Genomic DNA, 11,114 nt, shown 5'->3' with positions numbered 1-11,114 from the left:
CAGATTTGCATTCAGGGTAAGAAAGAGTTAAAACAGAAGTGCTGTAGCAGAGGCAGGCTTGTGTAACCTGCAGAGCAGGAAGAGCATCTCCTGCCCCGAATCCTTCTGATGGTGAGGAGGAGGGGGTCGCTGTTGCTGACGATTGAGCAGAAGGACCTGACAATGTCACCCCAATTGCTGCAGCATTTGCAGTACAATGGGACCGGTAACGGCCCCTCTAGGGCAGGCGGTGGGTCTGAGGAGAATAAAGGTGAGTCTTTGATGGGGAAATTTAGATGTTTGAAAGTTGGTTGGGAAAGACTCATCAGGATGATCTAATAGGACTAGATAAAGGTTCGAGTTGATTGTTATTAGGTAATTGTGATGTAGAAAAGTTGATAGAAGGAACAGGGAACCTGTACAGAAGGTAAGAGAAGAGCTGGGTCGTGCTGAACTGGTAGAGGAGATGAGGCAGAGACAGGAGGAATGTCAGGCAGAAGTGAAAAGTGAATCCCTCTCCTATGGGATCGGATCACTGTGCATATTGTAGGGAAAGTGGACACTGGAAGCGAGATTGCCCTAAGCTAAAGAACCAGCAAGGGGTTCTGGTGAAATAGGGACTAGGAAAAATGAGGTGGAATTTTTAGTGAATACAAAACCAACTTACTTGGTGTTAAACTTCAGTGAACAGAATTTGTTACAGTTGTGGGAGCTGCTGGCCACCAGGAAAACATCCTGAAACCTTTAAAGTACAAACTAAGAAAACAAGTAAGAATGCCAAATTCACCAAAATCTTTGTTGGGATGAGATTTATTAGAACATCTAGATGTTTAAAGAAGGAGAAATGAACCCAAAATTTAAAAATAATCAATTAATTGAAATCTTGAGCTTATCTTTATCCCTGAAGTAAAAGAAATCTTTAACCAGGTATATCCGGGAGTAAATTCCAGGTAAGGCAAAAAATGCTTTACCTGTTACAGTAAAAATGATAAGCAGGAGGCCTGCCTAGTTCAGGTAAAACAATATCCCTTGGTCAGCAGGGCTGTGGGGGATATTGGCATAAAAACTGAAATAAAACGCACTGTGTAGTAGTTCTACTACCAATGTAAATCTGTGTGTTTTACCACGACACAGACTTGTTACGGGATGCACAGATGAAACTGCATTGACAACGAAGTGCTGAATGATGAATGATGCACCACTTATCTATAGGATGATGTACCTATGTTTATCTAAAAGCTGGGAAACATGCAAGGACCCTTATTGCTAACATGAGGGATGTACTAATTGCAAAGTCCTTGGATCTGTCATCTTTAAAAAGGCTCTCTGGTCCTAAGTTCCTGCTGTTTATGAAAGGTGGCAAAGACAAGGACTTAAATCATGGTCACTAGTTTAGTGAGATGTGTAAATGAGTTCCTGGCATTGTAATGAATATGTAAACGATTTCCTGGAAAGTTAATGAATAGGTCTGAGTTGCTTGTATAAAGAGGGGACTGAAAAATCCCCTCGGTGTGGGTGACTTTGGTGGAGGGATCCCCCATGCACCCAGCGCTGGTGAATAAAGATAACCTCCTCCGCTCACTCGAATATTGGTGACTGACTCTTTAAATCACTCTGGGTAATGTTATTGGCGGAGGCTACACAGGGCCTACAGGAAGATCATTTCATCCAGTCTCTCCACCACCGTGCCAGGGTGCGTCCCTCATTTTCCACTGGCACAGCACCTCTTGGTGCTCAGCGCTCCACTGCTGTGGCTGCAGAGCCAGATACTCACTGCACCGTGCACTTCGGGTCTGCCAGCAAAACCCACGGCTCACCTGGCCCAGGATCTAAGGGATGTTTGTAATTGCCCTGTGCCTCAGTGCCTAGCTGTTAGACAGGGATGCCAGGGAACTGCCCTCACATTAAGAGGCCACAGAGGAAAAAAATTGTTACTTCTGATGCACTCTGATGTCAGGGGTGAGATGAGAAAACAACAGCCTGCGAGGAAGATCAGCACTGCTGTCAGTGCAGAGGATAGCATGGGTGATAAATAAGGCCTTGGGCTACAGAATGCATTAAAAAGATCAGCAAATTCAGAAATGAGTACTGACATGCCTGTTCACCGGGCACAGTGGGGAGTGCTGTGCTCTACCTCGTGCTGTAGCTGTGTGACGGATCTGCCCCACGGAGGGGGCATCCACCCACCTGGGTACTGCACCGCTTCACTGTGCTGCTGCTGGGCTGCGGATGCAATTGCACACCCATCGAAGGGGCATGGGGGTGTGAACTGGCTGGAGTGGAGGTGATGATGGGGATACTGGGTATTGCGAGAAAACAGGGGAATTCCCCACTGAGGGCTCCTGAGGCGGGCACTGTGTGAGGTGGGAGTAGGACCAGGCAGTGCAGTATCCCACTCTCCATACATTTTAGCTGTGTGCTCCTGGGTAGCCCAGGTCCTGTGGCAGGATTTTGCTCTGTGATGTGGACTCGCACAAGCTACTTCCTCACTGCAAACGGGGTGATTAGAGCCCCTCTGCCTCTGAGATGCACCCCTTCCCCCAGTATGGATTCTGGTAAAATATTTCCCATCTTCTAGCCTTTGTCTTAGCCCTTGTTTCTTCCATTCTTCATAACTGCTATTGTTATTTTTTTTTCACATGCACAGAAAGCATCGTAACGTAATACAAATCAATAATTCTAATACAATAATTATGATAACTACAACAAAGGGCTGCTTCAGCCACATAAAATGAGGTAGGCAAGAAGTAAACTTTTCCCAGAGGTCAGAAAATCCAAAGGAAGTGTCATCTAGGGATACTTGATGTAGTATTTTGGGGGTTATCCAAATTTGTTGCAAATCCGTTTCAATACGTTTTTCTTGGTTAACATAGACACAGCAAGTTTGATTAATAACCATACACAATCCTCTTTCTTTTGCTAAAAGTCTGTTCAGACCCATTCAGTTTTGAAGTACTACATTTCTTAATGAAGAAACTTTGTTGGACTCCCTGTACAGCGTCCATGGTGAGTTTTTCCATTTGTTCTATTGTGGCAGAAATATTTATTATTGCTTTTTCTAACTCACCCCTAATGAAGGAAGATGCCGTCTCGCAAAACTATGGAATGCTGAGGGGCTTTTGGGTCATCAGGGGGTTATTAGTTCCTCATTTAACCAATTTCCATGGGGATCTCAAAACACCTGGTGGAGGATGCGAATGATTAAATATCCTGCCTTGGGGAACTGGTATCCTACCCCAGATTCACCTTGCCGTCAGTTAGGTAGTCTTTTCCTGGCCCTGCCATCTCCACATAACCACCATAATCCTTGATGTAAGCAGCTATAGGTCTGATTAGCGAGCATATCTAGATGCACTTTCCCACATTTCAGGGTAATACTATATTTTCCTTTTGTATTAGTTGGTGTTAGAATTGGCGGGCCACATACACTCCAATTCAGAGCAGTATAGTTTAAACTGAGCCATCCTGTCAGTGGAGCATTCATTCCCATCATTCCCTCTAATTATTGTAGAATTTCCTGATTTCTGTACTTCATATCAGGGTCCTGCCGTACTATCTGGAGATTTGTAACAACCAAATCCTGCATGATTAAATGGCCAGCTCCAATTTGCCTGTGATACCATTACACCATATAATGGAAATTCTCTACTACCTCTGGAAAATGCTGAACATACCCAGCAATCTGCCAGATTCAAAGCATTCGTTACATTATGGGTTAATTGTACAAACAGATTCTGGTCCCAAGAATGAGTTCCTATTGTACAGAACATTGTTAATATACAAACAATCAATGGTCTTTTTGTTGGATCCGAAGCCGCAGAGGTCTGGTAGGTGTTGATTTCCATTGTGACTTAGGGGCTGCCTTCGCTCTGGTGTGGCGGATCCAGGATGCTTGTTCCTTAACTCTGACTGCGGTATGGGATGTAAGCAGTATTTGGAAAGGACCTTCCCACTTCTGTTCCAGAGGTGAACCTGAAAGAGGTCTGACACATACATAATCTCCTGGCTCCATGTTATGCACAGGTCCATCAAGACCTGGAGCTCCAGTTCCTAAAACTACGTCTCGAAGCTGTTTCTGCATGCTTCTTCCATAATCAGTAAGTACTTCATTCTCAACTCGGGCTGACGCTCTGCTCCTGTTTGTATACTATAAGGTCTCCTATACAATATCTCAAAAGAACTTAGCCCTTCTTTAGCTCTGGGCTTGGTTCTAATTCTCAGGCGCGTCAGAGGCAATGACTGAGGTCAAGATAAACCAGCCTCCTGTCCAGGTTTTACAATTTGCGGCTTAATTAGGTGGTTCATTTTCCACTTGACCACTTGCTTGTGGATTATATGGGGTGTGTAACTGCCAGTCTATTCCTAAAAATTTAATAACTTGCAGAATGACTTTTTCAATGAAGTGTGGCCCCCAATCGGATGAGATTACTGCTGGAACCCCAAATCTCTGTACTCTTTCTTGTAATAGTACTTTGGTTACTTCTTTAGCTTTGTTGGTTCGGCAAGGGCATGCTTCGGGCCACCCTGAAAAGGCATCCTCAATACCTCCTGCATGACCAGCAGGTATTATATTAGGACCCCCCTTTTGGGGTCGGTGAGCCTGGATTGCGATGACGGTGCCACCTTGTCCCGCGGCCCCACGGGGATTTCAGGAGTTCACCTGGCTCCCGGCTCCCCCTTCAGCTCAGCTGCCCCCTGCCCCGCACCCGCCCCGCACCCGCCCCAGCCCCTCCGCACCCCGCTGGGGTCTCCTTCATGTGCCCACATGCCGGGGGGGTCCGTGCCCTGGGGAGCCCGTCCCGGCGCGGGCACGGAGGGGAGCGTCGCAGAGCCCCCCGGAACGGCGAGCGCGGCTCGGGGAACGCCGGCCGAGGCGTCCCGGGGCAGGGGGGGCGCGGGGGCCCCCAGCCCCGCAGCGGGCTCGCTCCCGGGGCTCGCTCCCCGTGCCCCGAGTAACCCCCCGGCGCCGGGCGAGGGGCTGCGAGGAGCCCGGGGGAGGGGTCGGGCCAGGGCCCCTTTCCCCGCGGGGCTCCGGCTGAGGGCCGGGGCGGGGGGACCCCGGGGCGGGCAGCGGGGCCGGCGGCGGCGGCCCCTCCCTGTAGCGGGGCGGCTGCCGGCGGCGGGGCCGGGGCGGGGAGCGGAGCGGCCGCTGAGCGCCGCCGGGCCGCGGCCGCGCCGGGGCAGGTGAGCGGGGGCCGGGGCGGCGAGCGGCGGGCGCGGGGGAGAGCGCCGGGGGGGCGGCGGGGCCCGGGCCGGGGCGGGGAGCGGGGCCGGAGCCGCGCTGGGGGGCGCGGGGCTGCGCGGGGGGCCGGGGGCTGCGCTGCCGGGGGGCGGCCGCGCTGTGCCGGGAGCGCCGGGCGGTGCCGGCTGCCGGCACTGGGCTGCGGCCGCGCTGCCCGGGCCGTGCCGGGGGCTGGCGGCGCTGCGGGCCGGAGCGGCGGGGCCCGGGCTGCCGGCGCGGCGCGGGGGGCGCTTTGCTGCGGGGGGCGAGCCCGGCGGGGGGTGCGGGGGCGCAGGGGAGGCGAGCGGACCCTGCGGGGGGCGTGGGGGTGTCTCCTGCCCGCCGGCCGCCTCGGGGGGCGGCACGGGGGACTCCAGCCGACCGCGAGCCGGGTGCGGGAGCCCCGGAGGGTCCGGGGGCTGAGGGGGGGGAGGCGGGGAAGCAGGAGGCCGCCCCCCGGGCGCCGGCGCCTCCCCAGCTCGCCAGACCCCCGAGCCTGCCGCGGCCCCCGCTCGCCCCGCGCCGCTGCCCCCGCTGCAGCATCTCCCCCGCAGCCGGGCCCCAGCCCCAGGTGCCCCCGGCGCTGCCGTGGCGGCGGCCAGCCGGCCCCCCGCTGCCGCTCGGGAAGGGCCTGCGGCAGGAGCGGCTCCGGGCGGGGCCGAGCGGCGCCGGTCACGGCCCCCTGCGCTTCTGTCCCTCCGCCGGGGGCCGCGCCGCCTCGGGCTGGCGGGGTTTGTCCCTGCCCGGCCTCGCCCCCCGCGGCGCGGGTGCGGGAGGGCAGCGGGGGCACGGCCCGGTGTGGGCAGGAGCCGGGCCGGCCGGGGCGAGGCGAAGGAGAAGGAACCCGAGGGCAGGCGGGCAGCAGCTGCCTCCTGCTGCGGGCACAGAGGGCCTGGCCCTGCGGTGGGGGGGGACCAGCCCCGCAGCAGCCGGGTGCCAGCGTGCACAGCGGGGTCCGTGTGTCACCCGCGGGGTCCGTGTGTCACCCACAGCCTGGGGCGGCCCCCGGTGCGCGAGGGAGCGACGCGCCGTGTCCGGGAGGCCGCGTCTTGCGAGGAACAGCTGTGAGACACCCGGGGGTTACCGGGGGTGGGGGAGCCGAGCGGCCGGCGTTCTGCGGGAGGGAGGGAGGGAGGGGAGAGGGGGAAAGGCGCGTCTGAACTGGCACATTTTCGCAGCGGTACCAAAGCGAGAGCTGTGGTGAGTCCTGGTCCGTGGGACCCTGTCTCCCCTCTTGTGTGCCCCAGGCGCCCCCTGCCCCTCCTCTGCCCCCCCTCCCCTTCCCTGTGCCGCTGTGATTTTGTGTGGGGGTGACCCGGGCTGGACCGAAGCTGCTCTTACCGCTCCCCCTCCTCCGCTGGACAGGGGGGACAGAATATAACAAAAAGCTCACGAGTGGGCACAAGGATGGGGAGGTCACTCCGCCATTACCTCCGTGGGCGAAACAGACTGAACCTGGGGAAATCAGCGCGATTGATTAGCAGTCAAGTCAGAGCAGGAGAACGTGCCGGAAAAGCAAATCTTCAGAACACCTTCCCTCCAGCCCCCATTTCTACGGGGCTTAACTTTACTGCCGATTTCCCTGTCTCCTCCCCGCAGGGGGATGGGGAACGGCAGCTGCGGTCAGTTGATCACACAGTTGTTTCTTCTTCTTTCTCCTCCTTTTCCTCCTCCTCCCCAAACCTTGCCATACAAACCCATCGTGTTTTGATTCCCTGTAGCTCTCCATCCTATTCTTCTGTCCTGCTCCCTCTTCCCTTCTGTCTTTCTCATTCTGCTGCTCCCTTCTCTTTTACTCTCTCTGCTTGTGTCCCACTCCCTCTCATTCTCCCCTTTTCTTCATCCTCCGCCTCTGTCCTGCAGCCCAGGGCTGGTTTTCCCTTTACATCTCTGTCCTCATCTGTATCCCCGTCTCTTCTTAGGTTTTCTTCTTCTCTTCCCCCGCCCCGCCCCCCCCCCCCCCCCCCCCCCCCCGCCTTTCCCTAACGCCTCTGGTCTGTTCCCTGACGTTCTTTTCCTCCTTGCACCTGTACGTGCCACTCGGGGTCCAGGGAGTTGTCTGGAGGTGGGGAGCACCTCAGGAAAGTCTGTGTCCAAAGAGGCACTTACTACTGTGGAATTCCTGACTCCCCCCAGGCATGGGAATCTCCCAAGCCAACACCACAACTGACCTTTTCTTGGTGTTTTTTAAAGGTGATGCCATGAAAGGATGGGGTAAGAAAACCTGATGCCCTAAGCGTGTCATTTCCAGAGAAACATGTTGCTTATATGCCTTCATCTGGGAGGAGGACAGGTGAGTACATTGTGTTGACTTGTTTCAGCACAGCTGTGCTTTTATTAAGAGGAATGACCTTCTTTTTCTTGTTAAGAGTTAGGGGTTGCTTTTTCTGAGAATTCTGCCCGTCTGTTCAACAATCGCTGATGTGTTGCGTGCTTTTCCCTCGAGGAAAAGGACCCTGTCTCAGTCTTATTTATTCACCATTGCTCGCTCTGTTGTAGAAAAAATTTCTCACCATAAGGCTCCAGTGCTTCCAAATGGCAGGTTGGTGGTCTGCATAATGTATCTGTAGTCCCGTCTCAAGGAATGCGTTAACGGTGTTACGAATTATAAATTTGTAAAAAATTAAAAAGTAAAAAATTAAAAGCTTCCTGCCGTAGGAAGACAGTGTGTTGGGTTTGAAACCTTTGGGTAGGACAGAAGGAGGTTGCCACCCTGGGTCAGTGGTGAGTGCTGGCATGTATCGTCTGATCTAGAGCTGATGTCTGTCACCACTTTAGCTCTAGAATTACTCTGAGACGCAGGGAACTCCAGTTCCCTTCAGCTGCAGCCTTGGAGCTTTTCCAAGCAGTGGGATGAAATTCCTGTCACAAGCTGTAACCCAGCTTAAGGAGAAGGGGGCACAGTTTGAGTTTTCTTCCACGTAGGCATCTGGGAGGTACAGTTCTGAGCTTGATACTGCTACTAGGAGATGCTTTCAAGTGAACTGAGTGTGGCTCTGGCGACCCAAAGCTGGACAGGGTTGGCAAATGGTGATGTAGAGTTTTGGTGGTAAACTTGACCAGCCTGTCTTAACGAGCAGGCATGTTCTTTGTTTGCAAGCACTGTTTAGTCCCGCCTAGGCATCCCGCAAGTTTGAAGGGCCGTGGTCACATCATCCCTTGGTCACACACAATGAACAGTTGCCTGTGCTTTTTAAGGAGCATGCTTGGTTATATTTTCTCTGTTTGGCTTTGCATTTGGGAAATAATGTAACAGTTACAGCTCAACTGAAGGAGCACGATACCTGACGTGGCAGAGAAGGAGGTGTGTTTTACTAATTTTTTGGTGTGCATCAGTTTGACCCCAAAATGACATTGTGTCAAAGCTTGTGGCCAGGTTCCGCTGTAGATGTTGACTTGGGGTATGAGTGGCTCCAGGTGTGCTTTAGGAGAGCTCTGTTGGTGTAGATGTGCTGAGCAATTGCTCTGCTGTGTGTGCAGCTGTTCTGGTTTGGCTTGCAGGTGTGAGCATGCAAAAGAAAACTCGCAAGTGTGGTCAGCCTTGCTGTAAAGTCAGAACGGTTTCTACTGCTGAGAGCCTCCTGAACATTTCAGGCTGGCCAAGCGTTGTGCCCCGGTGTTTCTGAAAGTCCACAGCTCTGCAGTTCTCTAGGAGGGTGATGCCAAAACGGCACAGAGTAACTGCTCAGAGATGAATTTTGTCTTTAAGCAGCAAAGGTATTTATTTCGTGCAATGCTGGGGAGCTAGCCAGTTCGCACCAGACAAACTAGCCCCAAAGTTTTCAGTGAAAAGTCAGGTAATTTATACAGTTTTCACGAGAGGTTACAACATCTTTACATACATATTCATTTGATTTTGACATCTAATCATCATATTCATAATAGATGGGGTTTAGGCGGAGCTTGAAGTGGAGTCTTCTAGAATTGTCTTTTGGGGAGACTTTTGGGTGGTCGTTCCGTTCTTTGGCTGGAGCTTGCAAAGCCTCCTGACTCATGGCCTTCTCATCTCCTTCAAATGCCCACCTTATCTTTATTTATGACTGCTAGATTGCTCAGAGTACATTTCTCCTGTCTCTTACTTCAGTAGCATCAGCAGAACAGAACAGGCCGTGCCGTCTCTGTTATATCTCAACATAAACAGAGCATCCCCCAGAGCATGGTACCAAACTCATCCCGAATAATCTTTCAAGACCTTGCTCTGTTTCATTCCCCCTTTTTCTTAGGACTTGGGAAGTCTTTTGTCAAGTTCTGAAGACAAAGGGTTTTGGTAGACATGCATCATTGATCACATTATTTGTGTTCTTCTGACTATGATACTTAGTTTATACCACAGACAGACGTTTAAGAGAGATAACAGGATCATTCCTTCCAACATGACTTAACATGGGATGTATTAAATAGTAGAATACTTGTGTTGCTTTGGGGGAATGGCCTGCAAAGGTGTCCCACCAGTGATGTTCTCCAACTTGTTCTGCATCGGCTAAAGATGGATTTTATATTTTCAGAGTCACGTTTCTCCTGTCGAAGCATTTGTTGGGCCGTTCTGTTTATTTCTTGGACCAGTCTTTCTATGTTGGGGTGTCTAAGCATTGCTTTGAAGAGGCTAATGTTCATGCCTATTTTTAATTTAGGTATATCATGATACAGGGTATAATCAGTTCCAATTAACTGTCTGGTAGTTACAGGAACAACATAACCAAAGTCACAGCCTACAATTCTAGTAAAATTATACATACAAAATTTAGTACCATTTGCCATTTCATGACAATTATCAATACTCTTGTTACCAGAAGAAGTTGTAACACATGTGCATCCATTTCCTACATAAAATATTTGTGGCTGGGCTTTAATATGTGGAAACATTTCAAAAGCACGCATAGCCTTTTTGATATCTAAACACAGATCTTCATTCTCTTATTACTGCGTTTTCACAGATGTATCCCAGTTGTTCCCTGGGGAACATGTTCATTCCATGTTCATTGACTGCCACTTGCCTTTGGTCTGACCATAACTTGCCCAAACATTATGGCCTAGGGGTCTGACAGTGACTTTCTGGTGTATGGCTCCTAGTGTCGCAACGGGAAAGATTGCCTGTTCTTTTGCTCCACTAATTGGGAGCACATATGCTTCAGTTTGCTCCTGTTGTGGGTTGTAGGTGAAGTTTACTAGTTGTCACCAAGCCTGGTGATGTTTTTCAAACTGAGTGGTGAGGCTGGTTTTGCCTATTATTTCCCTTATTTCTTGAGATAGTATTCCTGATGTTCCTTCCTGTTGCGACGGAGGGAAGACACAGTCACTCAATATGAGTGATAAGCAGACTTCGTTTATTGTCCCTTACAGTCACCTTTTATGCCTTGTTATAATTAGCTCATACATATTACAAAAGTTAAGCTCATTATTGGTTAGTTGCCTAAATACCAAGCCCGCCCCTTGTTTCTCTTCTGTAGTTTTCTGTTCCCACCTGCAACATTCTTTTCCCACCAAAATCTTCCTGTTACTGTGTAACAAGGACAGCCAAAGACAGTGTATTTTGCTTTACTTCAGATAAGCTGAGAGCGATGCGCACTTTTGTCCAGCCAGCTGGACTATGTCTATGTGACCCTTTTCAGCTAGCCAGTTATCCACAATTCCCCCGTTTTTATTTTGGGCGACATAGGCTTGGTTGACCATTTTCAATAACAGCATTTTAACACAGGAAAATACACAGCCAACTTATAAAATCTCAGTTCAGAAGTATAATTCCTGAAATACTTGAAAAATAAAGTTAGCTTGAAGCTTTAATTTAGATGCTCTTTCTGTTCCAGTGATATAAAAAGTTTAAAAAATTCAAAGGTAATTTTAAAGTTCTGAACATGGACTAATGCAAGCTCAAAACCCAAAAAGAAACCAAACTGATGTTTGACTAGGAATATTT

At 51.1% G+C, this 11,114-nt stretch overlaps 1 protein-coding gene and 1 non-coding gene across 7 annotated transcripts in view; both read left to right on the top strand.

Annotated features, from left to right (window-relative positions):
- Nucleotides 1-4,790: 4,790 nt before the first annotated feature.
- Nucleotides 4,791-11,114, top strand: part of LOC130153868 (aprataxin and PNK-like factor) — a 28,372-nt gene continuing 22,048 nt past the window's right edge. For 4 of the 6 annotated variants that reach the window (XR_008823521.1, XM_056349254.1, XM_056349258.1 and 1 more), the window contains exons 1-2: nucleotides 5,969-6,400; nucleotides 7,394-7,493. Coding sequence is in view for 5 of the 6 variants with exons in the window: in XM_056349254.1 (XP_056205229.1) it covers nucleotides 7,469-7,493 (25 nt within the window). In the remaining variant the exon portion in view is untranslated. Of the gene's footprint in view, nucleotides 5,164-5,968; nucleotides 6,401-7,393; nucleotides 7,494-11,114 lie in introns of those variants that run through there. The other 2 variants (XM_056349256.1, XM_056349255.1) reach the window with 2 other exon arrangements.
- On the top strand, nucleotides 7,917-8,001 carry LOC130154516 (small nucleolar RNA SNORD45). The gene has a single exon (XR_008823780.1). It is a non-coding gene; the product is annotated as a small nucleolar RNA SNORD45 (small nucleolar RNA).

This window comes from Falco biarmicus, chromosome 8 (genome assembly GCF_023638135.1).
Source record: "Falco biarmicus isolate bFalBia1 chromosome 8, bFalBia1.pri, whole genome shotgun sequence".
Lineage (NCBI taxonomy): Eukaryota > Metazoa > Chordata > Aves > Falconiformes > Falconidae > Falco > Falco biarmicus.
This window is presented reverse-complemented; position numbering and strand designations above follow the sequence as displayed.